This window comes from Podarcis cretensis (genome assembly GCF_951804945.1).
Source record: "Podarcis cretensis genome assembly, chromosome: 13".
Lineage (NCBI taxonomy): Eukaryota > Metazoa > Chordata > Lepidosauria > Squamata > Lacertidae > Podarcis > Podarcis cretensis.
The window spans coordinates 38,650,754-38,669,440 of record NC_137182.1 but is presented as its reverse complement, the minus strand read 5'-3'; the positions used below and the strand labels follow the sequence as shown (position 1 = coordinate 38,669,440).

The 18,687-nt window shown below is 45.2% G+C and overlaps 1 protein-coding gene across 3 annotated transcripts; it reads right to left on the bottom strand.

Moving 5' to 3' along the window:
• Nucleotides 1-3,338: 3,338 nt before the first annotated feature.
• Nucleotides 3,339-14,606, bottom strand: EMP3 (epithelial membrane protein 3 (MAM blood group)). Of its 3 annotated transcripts, none has more exons than XM_079951244.1 (5): nt 14,350-14,606; nt 9,591-9,683; nt 5,752-5,854; nt 5,504-5,644; nt 3,339-4,855 (listed from the first exon to the last, which is right to left on the bottom strand). In XM_079951244.1, the coding sequence occupies exons 2-5, from the start codon at nt 9,666-9,668 to the stop codon at nt 4,686-4,688; spliced, it is 492 nt and encodes a 163-aa protein (XP_079807370.1). In that variant the 5' UTR covers nt 9,669-9,683; nt 14,350-14,606; the 3' UTR covers nt 3,339-4,685. The 3 variants fall into 3 exon arrangements, with proteins under 3 accessions (XP_079807370.1, XP_079807371.1, XP_079807369.1); XM_079951245.1 differs by lacking the exon at nt 14,350-14,606 and adding an exon at nt 10,149-10,285; XM_079951243.1 differs by lacking the exon at nt 14,350-14,606 and adding an exon at nt 10,068-10,092.
• Between the last annotated feature and the right edge of the window lie 4,081 nt (nt 14,607-18,687).

Genomic DNA, 18,687 nt, shown 5'->3' with positions numbered 1-18,687 from the left:
ACCCACCCACACAGATGCATTAAAACTAAGAGGAGAAAGGAAATACATTAGAAACATCCCACAATCCCCTAAAGCTTCCTTGTAGCTCCACACCCTCAAAGTATCCTGTGTGCAATAGGGGCACCAGGAGCCCCTCTTTAACCATCCCTATTTATAATATTTTGCACACTGGAGTTGGATACTTGACTGAGCAAATAACAGCCAGGTATTTGAAAACCGTTAACATTCATTGAACGACGGCATCATTATTTCTGGCTTTCCTTGACTCCCTGTAGCTGTGTGTCTCACTTGTATCCCATGAGTTCCTACTTTACCATTAACTCGTTCTTTCAGTAGCAACTGTTTTGTCTTGAATTCCTCCTAGGACATTACAGAACAAACAGATACATCATGGTAAGGCACCCATTTGTTCCTGCAGCAAGCAAGACAAGGAAGCTCAGCAGTCCTAGGCAGTGATCATGGCCCCCGATGATGGTTTTTGTGTGTTCTCTGTTGGGAGATGCCTGCTGTTAGAGCAGGTGGCCTGTGGGAGATGTTCATGCTGCTGGGTTTTGCTATGGGACCAGTGAGCACACAGCTCCCCTTCCTGACACTTTATTGGGGCAGACACACTATATTTTTTTTTTGGGGGGGGGCAGAGAAACTACCACCCCCCGAGTTACTTTCTTGGCTTCATTGAACATTTTATGGCAGATTAGTGGAGGGGAGATTCTGTTTCTAATATATCACATTTCCAGCAGTGATAAACTTAGAAAAAGCCAATTATGGCTTTAAAAAAGAAAACTAGCACAAGTGACACAATAAAACAGCTTGCTTCATTGTTTAGCATCCTGCCACTTGCTGACAAGGGCTCCCCACAAACAATTACTTGAGCTCTCTTATCTTGAGGTTTCCTTCAAGAAGAAAGTTGCCGGAGAGGTTCTGATGCAGTCATACAGCTTCTTGAGCAATGTACAGGACTGCTGATCCTACACCTTGCCTAATGGTGGAGGTACCACCTAAAACCTTTGGGGAAGGGCCTCCCCCTGTCAAAGGCCACATTCCTTTGGAGGTGCTAATCAGTTGGAGGCAGCATATTAGCAGGAGGTGGGGCTGAAGCCATGTTCTGCCTGTCTCCCCAGTCAGCTGGTTGCCAGAAGAGAGACAGATATGGACACACAGCTTGCAGAGGACTTCGGAAATGAGGTGGGCATGCTGCAGATTACCAACCCCTCATCTAAGACACCAACAACCTGACATGATATTTGAGAGGAACTAATAAACTGTCTCCTTGATAAAGGGGCTACACAGGACATTGCTTTGTGGCAGTCGGCTCACTGGTCAATCTGGACCAGTTTTGTTTACATGGGCTGGCAGCAGCACTCCTTGGCTTCGAGCAGAGATCTTTCCCAGCCTTGCCCCCTTCCACTGAGAGGTGCAGGGTAACGAGTTTGATTTCCCCTAAGTTAAGCATCTTCTCCATCCCTGGGCTATGGGATCTTTTTAGCCGTTGCACAGCCTCTAATTCAAGGATGGGGGACCTCCAGATGTTGGCAGACTCCCACCAGGCTCAGCCAGCAGGACTGAAGGGCAGGGATGAAGGGAGTCTGACAACATCTGGAGGGCCGCAAGTTCCCCACCCCTGATGTAATTCTACATTTGTTTTAATTAAAATGGAAGATTACAGGTCAGGCAGATTGCATGTTATGGTAATCATCTCAGCTGTACAGTTTAAGGAACCTGCTGTGTCACTCAAAGGCCTGTCTAGTTCATCATTCTGTTTTCACAGCAATCAACCAGGTGCCTTTGGGAAGCCTGTAAGCAGGGCAGGAGTGCAACAGCACTCTGCCCACCTGTAATTCTGAGCAACAGGTATGCAGAGGCATGATGCCTCTTGACAGTGGAGGCAGAACACAGCCATTGTGGCTGCTGGTAGCAGAATATTAAGAGTTCCCCTCTTTCCCCCCAGCAGAGAATCCCCGCTGAGTATGCAAAATCCAGAATGGACCACCCTTCTACCCCTTAATGTTGCCTGCTTGTTTCCCAGTTGCCTTCATGACTAACTTGAGGACTAGAAGGAAGCATGCCTTCGAAAAGGCTGACAATCTGTGTCAGATGAACCAAGGGATACAAAGCAGTGTTTTGTACTTGGGAGAGAGATGCGGCTATGTTTCCTGTACTTAGGACAGACCCATAGAACCAGAATTGGAAGGGACATCAAAGGTCAACTAATCCCAGCTCCAGCTGATGCAGCACCCCTGATAGGTGGCCATCCAGCCTCTGCTTAAAAACATTGTAACAAAGCAGAGCCCACCATCTTCTAAGCCAGATGTGGGGAGCCTTTGGCCCTCCAGGCGTTGCTGAACTACAGCTTCCATCCCTGGCCACTGACTTGCTGGGGCTAGTGGAAGTTGTAGTTTAGCAACACCCGTTCTACGGTATTAGCTTGCTCCTACCTGCCGTGGTGTCGGCTGCCTTTTTCTAGCTGCATTCCCTTGCTTCTACTCTTGTAAAAAGACAAGCTTTAGGGTGGCTGGTGGATAGTTAAACATTCAGATTTCAATTAGGTTAAATATTTATTGGTTCACGTGCCCAGATCTCTGCACCACCAGATGGTATATTAGTGCTCTTGGCAGGCATTAAGCTGCACTTTTATCTCAGCCCAAGTGCACAGTGAGGATGGAAAGCAGCTGTACCTAGAGAACTGGGGTGGGGTGGGGTGGGGTTGCTGGCAGATCAGGACCAGCGAGCACAAGGTTCGTAGGGTCTTACATTCAACTAAGTTTTACTCGGGGCAGAGCCACTGAAGTGAATGATGCAACTTGGCCAAGTTCGTTAATTTCACTGAGTCTACTCGGAGTAAAACTTTGCTGCATTCCAACCATAGTCTCCACTCGGCCATGCAGATGCCTGAGTCTCCTTGGCACATCTTTTCCAGCCTTACCGATATCACAGGTTGTTTTGAGAATAACATGGGTGGAGAAGGAAGCTTCTGTGAAGGGGAGATTGAAATGCAATAAAAACAAGTTTGCTCAGTCGGAATGCAGAGAGTTTGGGCAAGGAGGGACTGAATGAATAACAGCAGTCCGGAGTTGGCTGGAAGAGGTGCCACAAGCATTTCTGCAAGGAGGAAAGCTTTTTAATGATGTCGGGTGTTGTGGATTTGGAACAGCATGTTTGCTTCTGCACTCTCATCCAGTCAGCCTGCACTGTTTGTAAATAATCAGATTATTAGAAAAGATACTCTAAGTCTGCAGTGTTCTGTTCGCCAAAGGAAAGTTTCCTTGTGAAGACTGCGGGAATGTGAGACAAGAATGTGAAACACTGTAGTCCGCAAAGGAACACATGGCTCTGCTGAATTTTGTTTATTAGGTTTTCTTTTATTCTTAAAATGCGTATAAAATATTAAAAGGCCAGGTCAAGAAGGTGAAAGGGGACTTTGGGGGAGCCAGCACATATATAATACTGTTACAGAAATATCATTGGAAGGAACCCGTTTTTAATAACTTGCAAGCAGGCTGCTTGGTAAGGCTACTGGAGAAGCAAAATCTTTCCCATGTTTTCCAAATATTTTGTGCGTAATTACTATGGGGCAAGAAGGCAGGATTAATCCTCCCAGCTTTAGAAGGATGGTGGATATGATTAGCTTAAATACCTCACCCTATGCTGTTTTGGGGGAAAGTACAGAGAATAACCTCAGACTGGGGGGGATGAGATACTCCTTTAAAGTAGTTACTGGCTGGAGGGGAAGAGGAAAGTGATGCTTTCTGAGTTCTCACCAGGGTCATTTTAACACATTCTGCAGAAAAATGGGGGTTTGTTACTGAAGGTTGACTCAAGGGGGAGTTATAATCACTTGTGACTCCCTGAACAGTGGGCAGGTATTTTGCAAGTATTAGCAAATGGTTTTGTCCAAATCACACCTCGCATTTTTAGGCTGTCGCTTAAAATGTCTTAGGTGAAAACCTAAAAATACATGATTTAAAGTGCGTGTAACAGCACATGCAAAAATGCCCTTATGTTTCATGGTTGAAATTCACAATATGAAATTCATTTTTGGTGGTGATCTCAATGACCAATTTCAAACTCTGCTATCATCAGGCTCTGTGCATAATGTCCCAGCAGTTGAGAAACAAGAGAGAATTGCAGATTTTTCAATTCATGACAAACAGTTCTGTATGGACAACGTGATGAAGTCCTCCTTTCTACGATTTTTGTGGTTTCAGTTCTTTCAATGAATTTATTAGGGTCCCCCCCCACGTTTGATATTTTAGCTTCCAAGCTGCAAATGTGGAAAGAACACTGATTTTTTTTTATTTATTAAAAAAAACCCACAAGAAACATACTCAATCCACCATTTTTAAAAATGGGGATTAAAAGGAAAAAAGAATGCTAGAAATGTTTGCAAGTTTGAGTTTTAATGTGTATTTCCATTTTTGCCAAATCTGAAAAATAGAAGAGCTCTGGGAAATGCCAAGTGCAAGATGACACCCCTTTAACTTGCTGTATTATGTGGAAGTACCTGATAACATGCAAACAAGGGGTGATACGCTCACAATGCAGGACCCCAGTGGACCAATCCATGTATCGCATAGGATTTTGTACCATAACTGCCTTTGAAAACTGCAAAGAGTTAATACATAGCTAAATTCAGAGGAGAACAGGGCTCCTTCCAAGGCAAATGGGAGAGATCATTCAGTTGATGGTCACTCCTTTTTCCGAAGGTGGATGTAAATGATTCCACTGATAAGAGCCAAAGGAAAGGACAGCCACGCCAGCACAAAACAGTAACCAAAAGACCCACCCGGTGGTCGGCCACCCTGGAACTGTTCCACGTGGGTGGTGTAGATCACAGCAGCTGTGAACACGGAGATAGCTGGAAACAAATCCAAGCAGACAATTAGCACCAGATCCCTGTTAGCTACATCTTACTGCCTAAAGCTGCATTCAATGCTCACATCTTCACCAGGTATTTAAAGCTCCTGGCTTCCCTCCAAAGAATCCTGGGAACTGTAGTTAAGGGTGCTGGGAATTGTAGCTCTTTGAGATGTAAACCATAGATTAAAGCCATGCGCTTTGAATGTATGATCCCTTTGCAACGTGACAATGAAATCCCAAGGCATAAATCTCACCGGCATCCATATTGGAATCTGCACTTTGCATCTTGGCATATTTTATGATAATATCGAAGAGAAGAGAACTATAACATATTTCAGATTTATCCAGTAGAATTGCCCCAAAAGTGGTAGTATACTTAGCAATTTGGTGTTCCTGGGTCTTATGGTGTACCTGCATGGCTCTTTCTCCCACATATCCTCACTACTGCCTCACAAGAGCAGCTCCTAGACATAAACATGCCCCCCCCCATCACACTGTTTTACCCCGGGCTGCACTCATACTTCTCCCCATCCAAAGTATTACTTCCTTTCTGGCTCCTATGCTGCATCTCTCCCTGTGATATTTACTACTCGCCACATGCTAATTAAACTGGTCTCTAAACAGCAAATCACCACACCATACTTACATGTAAGTATCTGGAAGATCCCAGTGGCGTAGAACAGGCTTCCCCGCTTCATGGTGTAGAGTTGGCACATGAAGATAATGAAGGCTAAGCTGGAGAAGAGAAGACTTAAAACCATGAAGGCTTGGACTGCCTGAAGCCATGCTGTGGGGGAAAGATAAGTATGGGGGTGGTGAGAGAGGAGGAGACTGTATACATGCAGTAGAGAAGCAGCAGTTAATATGATGTGCAATAGCCTTTGCTGTACTCACCACTGTCAGAGACTGTTTTGCAGGCCCAGGTGTTGGTGTGGTTATTAAGTGTGCACTCATACCAGATGTTCACGGTTTCCTTGTCGGGCAGGACCCACCAAGACTGGAAGAGAATTACAATGGAGATTTTAGAAGCAGGCCTCCAAGGAGGGCTGGCTGGCTGGCTAAGCTTTTCCATCGGGGAAGCCAAGTAAGAACTGACTCCAACCAAGCAGTCAGCAAAACTTTAGAAAAGCCTGTTATTTCCCACCACAAATGGCTTGCACAGGTCAGTGTGGCCAGTGGGCTGATAACATTACTGGACATGCTTGGAAGACTAGTTTTCAAAGTTCAAAGGGAGTTTACTTTTGAGAACAAACTTGAACGTTATAAGCACCAAGGTAATGGCTTTCTCAAGGCCTTTCCACACCTAACATAGCAACAAACATGCGTTTGGGACCACATAAGCGGGAACTAGCATTAATCATGGCTCTCAAGTGTATCTGCATGAATGTGTGTTTCCAAACATGTGTTTGTGTCATTCATATAGTACATTTTCATGGGTGCACCAATTAATAGTAAACACACACAGGACTGATATAGCACTATGTTTATAGCACTTCATAGACACTGTTGTTAGCAATCTTTAGAGCAGAGGTGGCCATCCACATGTTGTTGGACTCCAAGTCCCATCAGCCCCTGCCCTGCTGATAGGGATGCTGGGAGTTGTAGTCCAGTAAAGGGCTACAACCTTATAAGGTAAGTCAATGCTATTATCCCCATTTTGTAGTTGTGGGAGGGAGTCAAAGCTAGGGAGTGTGAAAGAGAGTGGAGGTTTAAACTCATCTTAATGAGCATGGCAGAGGTGGGAGCAGAACTGGAGACTATCTTAAGTCTCTTCACCGCTATAGAGTGGTACCTCTGGTTACGAACTTAATTTGTTGCGGAGGTCCATTCTCAAGCTGAAACCATTCATAACATGAGGCGCGCTTTCGCTAATGGTGCCTCCCGCTGCTGCTGCCCTGCCAGAGCGCGACTTCTGCTCGCATCCTGGGGCAAAGTTTGCAACCAGGAGCATCTACTTCCGGGTTAGCAGAGCTCATAACCCAAAGCGTTCGCAAGGAGGACAGTACGTAACACGAGGTTCCACTGTACTACACCATCATGAATAACCAGGAGCTTGCGTTGCTTGTTGAGCCTTGAGGATATGGGTTCTACATAGGTATTGGAAAGGTATGTGGTTTATTAAACAGTTTCCTGGACAACTCACTGGCAGGGCTCCTAATGCAGGCCTGCAGCAGGGTGTGCCCCAGTCCAAGCAAGAGCAGGAGTGGAGAGTGCGGGCTTCACTGTATTTATGGGGTCAGTAACCCACTGTGCCTAAATTCCCAGAGTTAATGGTAAAAAGGTAAAGGTAAAGGTACCCCTGCCCGTACGGGCCAGTCTTGACAGACTCTGGGGTTGTGCGCCCATCTCACTTAAGAGGCCAGGGGCCAGCGCTGTCCGGAGACACTTCCAGGTCACGTGGCCAGCGTGACAAAGCTGCATCTGGCGAGCCAGAGCCGCACACGGAAACGCCGTTTACCTTCCCGCTGGTAAGCGGTCCCTATTTATCTACTTGCACCCGGAGGTGCTTTCGAACTGCTAGGTTGGCAGGCGCTAGGACCGAGCAGCGGGAGCGCACCCCGCCGCAGGGATTCGAACCGCCGACCTTTCGATCGGCAAGTCCTAGGCGCTGAGGCTTTAACCCACAGCGCCACCTGCGTCCCCCTGGAGTTAATGGTACTGCCCTTCTTTACTACGCATTGTTATCCCCCTACTGCAGATTGGGAACTGAGTTTGAGAGAGGGTGGTTTGCCTGAGACGTCCTAATAAGCTACACTGCATATATAATAAATAAATATATATGTATGATTGCAAACCCATGCTTTCTATTTAAAAGTAATGTAGAAGTGGGGCAAGGAAAATGAGTGCGTGGGAGGGGAAGCATTTTTAACTGTTCTCTCATTCACTGATTCTCCTCCATAATTTATCTTTGCTTCTCTTTCCCACCCCAGCAGGACCTTATTTTCTAAGGCGAGGGAGTGGGTTGGGGGCAGCCAAAGGGCTGCAGGGGAGAGTTGACAGATTGGGGAAAAGGTTAGGAATCTAACCTACAGATTCTCCCTTGAAAACCCCCCTGACTCCAACAATGAAGCAAATGCAAAGTTAGCTTCATAATGTGTTGTTTCACCCCCAGATACAACCATAAAAACCTGGGGATTCAACTACACAAGGTCTGAGTTTTAATTGTTCCTTTTTTTGTAAGGAGAATATTGTATGGCATCAAATCTGAAGTATTTGCACAAATAAAAGAATAATGACAAATGTAAATAGTCTGTGCAAAGCAGAAGAAACATCCACACTTACAGTACAGCCCATAACTTTGTTAATGGGTGTGCCATTCCATTTTCATTTTCTATAAACTGTCATCTCAGGGAAACACATGTCAGGGCTTAACGAAGACAATGAAGTACACACAGACACGGTTGGTGAATAAATTGTGTATCCACCCCCAACACTGGCTGAAGATGCAGGCTCTAGCACAATTATCAGTTTAAAAAGTTAACAAAACACCTTGAGTCAGGAGTAGAAGTGTCAAAAATATTCCAAGGCTACAGCTGCCAAATTAAGACACACCAAAATAAAATGAGGACTCTTCTTTCCTTTCCTTTTCTTGTATCCAGGGACCAGAATAAAGCAGTACAGAACCAAAAATAAAAATAAAAATCAATATTGAGATCAAAATAAAGGAGGCAAAGCACAAAAAGTACTAAAGAAAATTGGCTCCAATTTCTCACCTAGCAGCACAGGCCTAACCACGTCTACTCAAAAGTAAATCCTATTATATTCAGTGAAGCATACCTGTAAGCAGTGCTTTTTAAAAAAAATGTTTAGGGGTACTCTCATTTTCCTACTCGTACTGAAGTACTGCCCCCCAATGAGGCTAAACTTAGATTCACAAAATGTTTAGGGGTATGCGTGCCCCTGCGTCCCCCCAGAAAAAAGCACTGCCTGCAGGTCAGTGGGGTTGGGATTGCAGCCTATTATATGCCATGCCAAAGGCAGGAATCCCATTCTAAAGAAAGCTGTACTCTGCAATAAATTAACTTTATGTTCCCAAAGATTAAATGCCTCATTCAGGAGGGATGTGATAACATCATGATGATGATGATGATGATACAGTTATTTAGTTATACCCCATCCATCTGGTTGGGTTTCGCCAGCCAGTCTGGGTGGCTTACAACCCTCTGATGGGTTCCATGTACTTGAAACATGCTACTATGCAATATGCTGGAGAGCTTCAGTGAATCAACAATTTCCTTTAGCACCTTCAGAAACTTGACTGTCCTTTTTTGTGAGGGTGGGGCAGGGGAGGACTATGGAGAAGTCTAAGGGCTGGTGTGGGCCCTTGGAGGATTTGGTATCCAGAGCAGGAAGGGACAGCCGGCATCAACACTTTCAGTCGGGGCTTCTCTATTCTCCAGACCAACTCCAGGGTCCCTCACAGATGGTGGGCTCCGTAATAATAAATTCAGCACCACCTAGCAGTATGGGCTTTATGAAAGATCTAGGCAGCGCGCAAGAACAATGTAGTAAGAATCGCATGACAGGCACACAAAGAGATGGTTGTTTCCAGGGTGAATGAAATTGTTTACCACACCTGGATTAAGGACTGGTACGCCCACTGAGGCACGGGGCCAAAAAAAAGTTGCTTCTGAGGGCCAGATGTGGCTCTAAACAGGCTACCAGCTGAACAAACCTAAAACAGAGGAGGAAAACAAGATGGACCAGGAGCGACAGCTTCTGCATTCTCTCACCTTGTCCAACGTGGCGACGAAGAGTAAGATGAGAATGAGGACATGGAGGGCAGTGACTGCGAAGAGAAGGAAACTCATCTTGGCAGCTGGAAGCTGGGGAGAGAAGGGTGGGCAGCATTAAACAAACCCTTGCAAAACAAAACAACAAAAAAAGGAACAACCTGTTTTCCGCTCTTAATATTAGGGATAGGTGAGGGTGTCCAAAATCTGATTAAATCTTAGCAGAGTTTCCAACTCCAGACCTCCCACCTTTTTCACTCAGAAATCTTTCCAGCTCCAGCCTGAGCAACTAGACACCACTCTGTTCCTTCTCCGGAATGTAAGGGCCCCTGGTTTCCCATTCTAACTCCCTCTCCGGCTCAAACAAGTAGATCCCATTCCCCCAAAGTCTTTGACTCGCAGCAGGCCTGTCTCCCCTGCCACAACCCACTTAGAGAAGCCAGGAGAAGTCCTTAGGCTCAGGCCCACTATTCTCACCCACTGCATCACTCCCAGAGGAATTGCAAGCCCCAGCTTCTAAGCACATATTGTACATTTCTGTCTAGCTGTTACCCACACCTCATTGGGTCTGTCTGGGGATATCTAGGGCTCCGAGCCCCTCCTTGGACATGCCGTATTTCCCAGCCCCCTCCAGCCCAGAGAAGCAAGGAGCTGGGCTCATCTACCCAGCTCACATTCCTGTGGCTTTAGGCTTTGCCTTAATGTGATCCAGATGTTGCAGAGTCATGTGAGCCCTGGGCACGCCAGGGGTGGAGGTAGCAACAGCCTGGCTGTGTCGCTGCCGCCTCCTTCAGTCCCACCAAGGGGCCCTGCCTTTCAAATAGCAGCGAGGGAATCCTGATGGTATACATCAGAAAGTGCAGAGCAGCAAGAAAGGCAAAAGGAAGTTGCAAACATGAGGTCATTGTTCTTTTTTAATAATAATAGTAATAATAATAATAATAATATAAGCCAGCAGCAGCAACAAACCTACAGTTTCTGACTACATTTTCTCAGTAGTTAATTTCTTAAATTGACTTTTAAGGCAGGACCATACCACTTTAAACAGTCACAGTTTCCCCCAAAGAATCCTGAGGACTTTAGTTTGCTAAGGGTGCTGTGAGTTGTTAGGAGACCCACATGGAGCTACAATCCCTAGAGTGGCTTAACCTATAAAACAGGGATGGGAAAACTTTCTCAGCCGCCAGGCCACATTCTTTTCTGGGCACCACATGCCAGTGCCACGTGGAACCAGAAGCAAAAGTGTCTGAGCAATTCATGTAAATTTTACCAGTGTACATTAAGCTACTTTCTGCACTGACCCTCACACCCTGCTCCAGCCTCCACCTAGGCAGACAGGAGGCATTATCAGAGCTCAATGGCACATTCCAGCCAGGCAAAAACTCTCAAGAGGGATGTGAAGCAAAGTTGGTGAGAGGGTGTGGCCTGAGGTAAGAGGGTGTGATGATCTAGGTAAAGTCACAGGGGCCAGGTCTGGAAGGTGAGCTCTGGCCTCCAAGTCTGACACACACATCCCTCCCACCCACCCCACTGTAAAGTAAAGTCCTATATCATTGGCCTGGTACTGAAAACAAGTGCTTGGGCTGAATCCTGGTTCAAATTAAGCCCAGTCCATTCTCCTTCCAGATCCACAAATTCTGCCTCCTGGTCTTTCATCTGTCTCAAAAAAGATCCCATCGCAGAAAACTTAAAAGATTCTAGCTCCTAGTTCCTTGTGAATCAATCAGTTAAACTTCAATGTTTGAAGCAGTAGCACTTTAAAGAGTCCCAGCTTCCCACAAGGAGTCCCACAAAAGAACTGTAGTTTGTTAAGAGTGCTTGTTAGGAGAGCTACAATTCCCAGAGTTCCATGGGAAGAGGGCACTGGGTTGTTAAACCATGCTGAGAATTGTAGTTTTATGAGGGGAATAGGGATCTCCTAAGAACTCTCATCACCCTTAACAAGCTACTGTCTCCAGGATTCTTCAGGGGAAGCCATGACTGTTTGAAGTAGAATAAAAGGTAAAGGTAAAGGTACCCCTGCCCGTACGGGCCAGTCGTGTCCGACTCTAGGGTTGTGCGCCCATCTCACTTAAGAGGCCGGGGGCCAGCGCTGTCCGGAGACACTTCCGAAGCTGCTCTGGTGAGCCGGCACCAGCGCAGCACACGGAAACGCCGTTTACCTTCCCGCTATAAAGCGGTACCTATTTATCTACTTGCACTTAAGGGTGCTTTCGAACTGCTAGGTGGGCAGGAGCTGGGACCAAGAGATGGGAGCTCACCCCGCCACGGGGATTCAAACCGCCAACCATGCGATCGGCAAGTCCTAGGCACTGAGGTTTTACCCACAGCGCCACCCGCGTCCCTGAAGTAGAATAACACTGCATTAAATTGATAGCGCAAATGGGGTGTGCGGCACCCCAGGCACCCGAGCGGCTAGCTACACCACTGCAAACCTCTGAATTTTCCCACAGCAGCCAACTTAAGGCCATTCCTAGCTTTGAAAAATAAGGAATCCAGTGCCTGCCTTACAAAAAAGGCAGAAAAAGAACCCTTTTCATTTTATTTTAGGATAATAATACATAGAAGGATAAGTGGCTCCTATTATTTGTATTTATTATTATGTATTGCACTTATTAGTTGCTCTTTTTTTTACTAAAATGTAAACTCTAAGCAACTTGCAGTGCCATGCTCATAGGGTGGAGAACATATGCTAGCTGTGAGAGACAGGACTTTTGGTATCTGCTTGGGCTGATCTGTTTCTCTGCTATCTGGATATCTTACCATGCACCACATGACTAGGTTTTCACGCTATTCTGCTTCTTCTACAAAACTGTAAAATTATGCTAGCTTCCCCCAACTTTTTAAATTGTGTGTGCATGCCCTTAATTTGTGAACTGAATACGAAAGCTATATGGACTCGAATTTATATTTGGGAGTTTTTTTAAAGAAAAAACCCTTCTCTTCTGCTTTTTGTTTCCTATGAATAACATTTGCAAATGACTCATTCCAGATTGAAAAGGCACTCCTCTTTTGAACACTGCCAACACACATACACATATGTCACCAAAATTTTCTGACACTGGCAATTAACATCTGGCTCCTAGGCAGAGAGGTCAGAACGCATGGATAGGCAACTTAAACTGCTTGATCACAGAGGAGCTCTTTAGAATAACTTACTTCATTTTTCTGTGAGGATACTAAAACCAATGTTAACAATAAACAAGTACCCACAAAATAAAGGGTGTAAAAAAACATATTAGAATTCACAAAATGGGGAGGGCACAATATAATACAATCCTAAGTATGCACATTCAGAAGCAAGAGCCACTGAGTTTGATGGGGCTGAATCCAAGAAAAATTGTTTAAGAGTGTAGCAATACAGCACAAACCTGCATAACTTTACTCAGCAGGGTAAGTGTTCAGTGAGACCTACTTCCAAATGTACACAGGACTGCAGCATCATAGTCCCACTTGCCTGGGAATAAGTCCCAATGAATTCAGCAGAACTTACTTCTGAGTAGTCTTGATTAGGACTGCAGCCTTAGTCTATTTTTTAAACAGATACAAAATACTTTAAACAAATACAAAAAAACAAAATCATTGTCCTAGATATATCTTTTAGGAATGTATATCTCCATCAGTTTAAGGCCTGGGGTAATTTTCACACAATTAAAGGCATTTCAGCATCTCATTTCTGCTGCACATGAAAATTGCAAATGGGGAACAAAAACTGGAAGAGAGACCAACAACAGCCTTTACTTTTCCATTATCACCATCCCGTTTAATCTTAAACCTCATACATGAAAAGGCCCTTTAGAAACCTAGGCTGGGTTTTGTCAGCTGTAGTAGCAGAGTATGTTGAGCTTAGGGTAAATAACTGAAGTATATAGGATGCTAGGAAACCCATTTTGGAGGAAGCACGCACCCCGTAAGGTATCACATTATCCCAAAATGCAATACCCACTACTTTGGAGAAGGGGCAGCATCTGGGGATCTGAGAGGTTCCCTGATTTCCAACACCTCAAGCACCTTGTTATTCAAGGCAGGCAGGAGTCTCAATGGGGGGCGCGGGGGGAGGGAACACCGCCCCCTCGGCTTTTGTTTTAAGTTTCGCAGCTACCCTTTTACGGTGCGCCGTGAGTTGGCTAAAACGTGGACGATTCAGGAGGTGGAGCTGGGTGAGCTTTATTAAGGGGGGCGGGCTACCCTCCATTTGCAAAATTTGCCTTTTACAACGACCTTCGTGTATTGGCCTAAGCAATGTATTGATCGGACTCCATCTAAAAAGCGCTGCTAAGGGAGCTTGGAGCGATGGGGTCGTGTGTCCGCAGGATGGCTCCCTGAATTCTCTTGGGGAAGGAAATGGATCATAGCGACGAGCGGGTGAAAAAGAGAGGATTTTGGGGAGAGGACGCGGGGTCCAGAGGGTTAGAGCAGAGGGAGGGGCTGGCAATCTGACAGAGGGGAGTGGTTTGCTAAGGCTTCTCCTCCCCCCAGCCCCAGCCCCAGGCGTCAAATTGATGCCTCTCCCGTTCAATTCTCTCAAATCCCTTTCTATTTCCTAAAAATAAAAATAAAAAAATCTGGCTGTCAGCTCTTCCGAGCCTAACTGGCAAGATCTCTCGATCTCTCTTCCCACCGCCAAACGGGAATATTATGGGATCCTACCTAGCACCCTGCTCTAATCCCCCCCCCCCCGGTCTCGTTTCCCAAATTCTCCCTCGAGAACCCAGGAGTTTTGGCACCCAACTTTCCCCCTGACCCGTTGGATAGGTACCTGGAGGTGCTGATGGAGGGTCTAGGACGGAGGCAGCTTCCTGCTGCTCTTGTTGCTCCTGAAGTTTCCTCTCTTCACCCCCTCCTTGGATTAAAAAAAACACACAAAATTCCCCAGTTTAGCTCATCCACATCGCACCAGGCTCACCCAGCCCTGCCCTTGGCAAAGGTCCACGTGGGTGGGACCAGAGAGCGCGTGGCTGGCCAGTTGCCCCGAAGAACGGAGTTGGGGAAGGGTGGCTCATTTGGGAGGGGCCCGACTTCTTGAAAATTGTAGCGCCCCTCCTCCAGTTGTGTCGTGTCTCTTTTGCCGCTTTTCTTCCTGGCTGACAAGGGCTCGGTCTGCACGGAAGGAAGAAACCACTTAGTCTTTTTCACCATTTCACTTTCTTGTCCGGAAAGGGGGGTGGGGTGGGGTGCCTGTCCTGAAACTATTAAGACACAGAAGCACTGGCCAGGTGAAAAGGGGGGGGGGGGTCTTTTCCTATTACTGAACACCCCCCCCCCACGTGTCGCACAACAATTTTATTGTGACATGCACTTTCGTGGACTGGAACCCACTTCTTCAAATGAATTATCTTCAGAATTATCCTCTGTGTGGACTTGCCAGACCAGCTTTTGGGCATTCATCCCGATTTGTTTGCAGGGGAAGTTAGATGGAGGAGAGGTTGGATGACCATTGTGCAAAAACAAGTGTTAATCCCACACTTTCCAGGATGTTTCCCTTTCACCTTACTGGAAAGAAAAGGTGGGGGGATTGGACTCAAAGAAGCTGCACAGGCCCTCTCATTCAGCTATAAATACACAACCTGAATTTACTCGTTTGTGATTGAATTTCGTTTTAGCGACAGTCTGAAAACACCCACAGAGGGGTCAGAAATGTAAAGAGGGGCCAAAAAGTCACAAACGGCAAAGATGTACACTCTGACATTCCTGTACAAAGCTTAAAAGTATATAATAACTGTTCATACCGGTAGTAACTGTAGACACACAACTCCATCTTCCTTCTTTTGCTATGCTACTTGTAGAGGAAGAAGAAAACCTGGTCTCCGTTTAATCTTTAATGAAGTACTGCAATCATATTCAACCTTGGAGCCTTGGAAGGAAAATATGTTTACTGGAATAGGAAAGAAAAGCTAGAAAGCATATAGTTCAGCATCCCATTTCTGAGTGTGGCCAATCAGATGATCAGATGCCCCTAAGAAGTCCACAAGCAGGTGGCTGGCTCCTCACTGTGTCTGAGCAGCTTTCATTACTAATGATCATTGACAGACCTATGCTCAGTTTACTTGTCTAGGTAAAGGTAAAGGGACCCCTGACCATTAGGTCCAGTCGTGACCGACTCTGGGGTTGCGGTGCTCATCTTGCTTTATTGGCCGAGGGAGCTGGCGTACAGCTTCCGGGTCATGTGGCCAGCATGACTAAGCCGCTTCTGGCGAACCAGAGCAGCTCACGGAAATGCCATTTACCTTCCCGCCAGAGCGGTACCTATTTATCTGCTTGCACTTTGACATGCTTTCGAACTGCTAGGTTGGCAGGAGCAGGGACCGAGCAACGGGAGCTCACCCCGTCACGGGGATTCGAACCGCCTACCTTCTGATCGGCAAGTCCTAGGCTCTGTGGTTTAACCCACACATAAGGTCATTTCCAGACAATCTGTTGATTGAGTACTCCTCTGCCTTGTCTGTAGGGAGGTTAAGCAAATCTCGCCCCACACTATCCAGTGCATTTCCCCCACATTTTCCTTATTATAAAAACAATAAGATTTTTTGGAGTTTGGGGTCTGTTGTGCAAGGGCTCTACCACATAAGCTTTAACTGCACAACCTGAATTTGCTGGTATGTGATGGAGTCCCACAGTGAATCTCTGGAAGTGTCCTAAGACAGTGAAGTGGCCATCACTGCTTATTGTGGCAATCAATAATACATATTATACAGTGCTATTTTTCTGGAAAAAGAGGTGCCGGAACTCACCATGAATGTCTCCCTTGTTCTCTTATAATGGCAATGGTGCCCACATGAGAGGTGCCAGAACTGAGTTCCGGTGAGTTCCGGCTGAAAAAGCCCTGATATTATACATTTTATATAATAATTATAAAATGTATAAAGAAGTGCTTTCTCCAATCTGTCCTGATTCTACCATTAGCCCAATTATCTGGGTTATTGTATTCCTAGGACAGTCTAAAATTTACTGGGCCTGGGCCTCATAATCAATCAATCAATCAATCAATCAATCAATCAATCAATCAATCCAATGAAGTAATAAGGGCTGTATCTGAGCCAAGGCTCAGCACAGTTCCTTCCCAAAACAATTATGGTGATCCAGCCCCAAAGTATTCATAAAATGAATGTGTTCCCAAGCATGCGTAGACTACCTCTCTTTCACCACTGGGTCATTCTATCCAGGTCTGATACTTCTCTGCCTCACATTAACAACTTCCACAATGGGGCACCAAAATCAGGTGGAATCCAAGGGCACACCTAGAGCAGCAGTAGTAAATACCCTTATTAGGGAGTACGCCACCCTGAATACCGTAGAACATTTCTGTTTAAATGTACATGGGATTGCTCTAGAAACCTAGGTACATGGCTGTTAGCTTATTGAAGGCGGAGCAAGAAAAGATACAAATGGGGAAGAATTATTTGTTTTGGGAAGTGACATTTAAAGAATAAATTGTATTATGCAACAAAATGTAAATATTACATCAGCGTAAGGCTCTGCATACACCCACTGTGGAAGGACATGTGGATACAGAAAATTGGCCTCCACAGTCACTTACGGACTCATTGTTAAAACCGTATTTATGGAAGACAATCTTACTCGGCTACGAGTGATCGCCAAAGAAGAAGACTTAATGACAGGCCATCATCAGCCTGTTCTTCCAATAGCCCCCATCCAGCTAGCTCTGCGGGAGCTGGCCTGGCTCATTAGCAGGAACTAAATTTAATTCTTTTACTGAATTAAAAAATTATGGGTGACTTGCACTCACAAACTCTGGCACCCAGAACCTATAGCAATATTTAAATTTACTGTTAATGCAAAGTATACAATCCACAAACAATTTAAGATTTAAAACTGCAGGAAATTTTCCACAGCACATCTTCAAGATCACTTAACCCAGATTAGTGGCCTGCTCATACCCACTTACCTCCCTGCCATATTTATAGTCATGGTGTCTATAGACTGGTAAAAGGTTGGATTTTCTACTACCTTTTAGTGCACCTTTCTGGATGGAGTTATTTATGACAGTTGTTTGTTTACTTTTTTTTTTAATTAAATTTTCAGAAGTTTAACATATACACTTGAATATACTCTGTTTTCCATGGTGTTTTTATTTCTCCCCCTCTGCCGCACCCTATCTTCTATCTCTTATACCATAACAATACTAAAATAGCTTGTTTACTTATTTTAGTTCAACCCCTCTTTTCCATCCAGAAGGATCCCGAAGAGCAGGGGTTAAATAAATAAATAAGCAAATCATGATTGCTTCTATCCTGCTGGGCACTTAAAAATATTACATTCTTTTGTAAAGTATCTATTTCACCTTTCTGCATATGCACTCAAGATAGCCATGGTTACGGGACCAGAGTCTGTTAACTATTCCAGAATAATTAACATAAGAGTACAAGAGTGTGTGATCACGTATATATGTTCTTGTGGTGTAGAGTGGTTGAGAGGTACGGGGAAGGGAAGGACTGGCAAGAGAAGAGTTGGAACAGGGAGTGACTGGATTAATTGCCTTTTCAATGAAAGTATTTATTTATCCAGAAAGTAAAGTGAAGCTCAAGGGCAAAAATGGAAATCATAGCACAAGTTTAAAAATAGTCCCAGACGGATTCCCACTAATTGCCTGGTTTACAAAGAGGCATCTGAATGAATAGGCAAGTGGTAGAGTAGAATTCAGGCTGCAAGGAGTGGCGGGGGGGGCGGGTTTTACAATTTTTTTATGTTCTCCTACATTAAAACAAAAAACAACAAAACAAAAACAAAAACCAACCAAAAATCTCCCTACAAGTAAAGGGAAACTATTAGCATATTAGAGAGAATGCTTATAGTCCAGGCTGCAAGGGCACTGCTAGGTACATTGCTAGTGTTATGAGAGAAGGGAGTAAAACCTTTCTCTCTCTACTTTCTCATGTATAATTTTATACACTTCTATGCACGTCACCTCTTACTCACCTTTTCTCTGAACTAAAAAGCCCCAAATGTTGTAACCTTTCCTCCTCATAGGGGGTTTGCTCCATTGCCTTGATTATTTTGGTTGCCCTGTTCTGAATTTTTTCCAACTCTGCAATATCCTTTTTCAGGAGAGGTGACCAGATCCAATGCCCCACAGGAG

Coding starts and splice junctions, on each gene's coding strand:
- EMP3 (XM_079951243.1), bottom strand. Junction 5,855..9,590: donor TCGTCGCCACGTTGGACAAG/GTGAGAGAATGC, acceptor ATTCTCTTCCAG/TCTTGGTGGGTCCTGCCCGA. Junction 5,645..5,751: donor CAAAACAGTCTCTGACAGTG/GTGAGTACAGCA, acceptor TTTCCCCCACAG/CATGGCTTCAGGCAGTCCAA.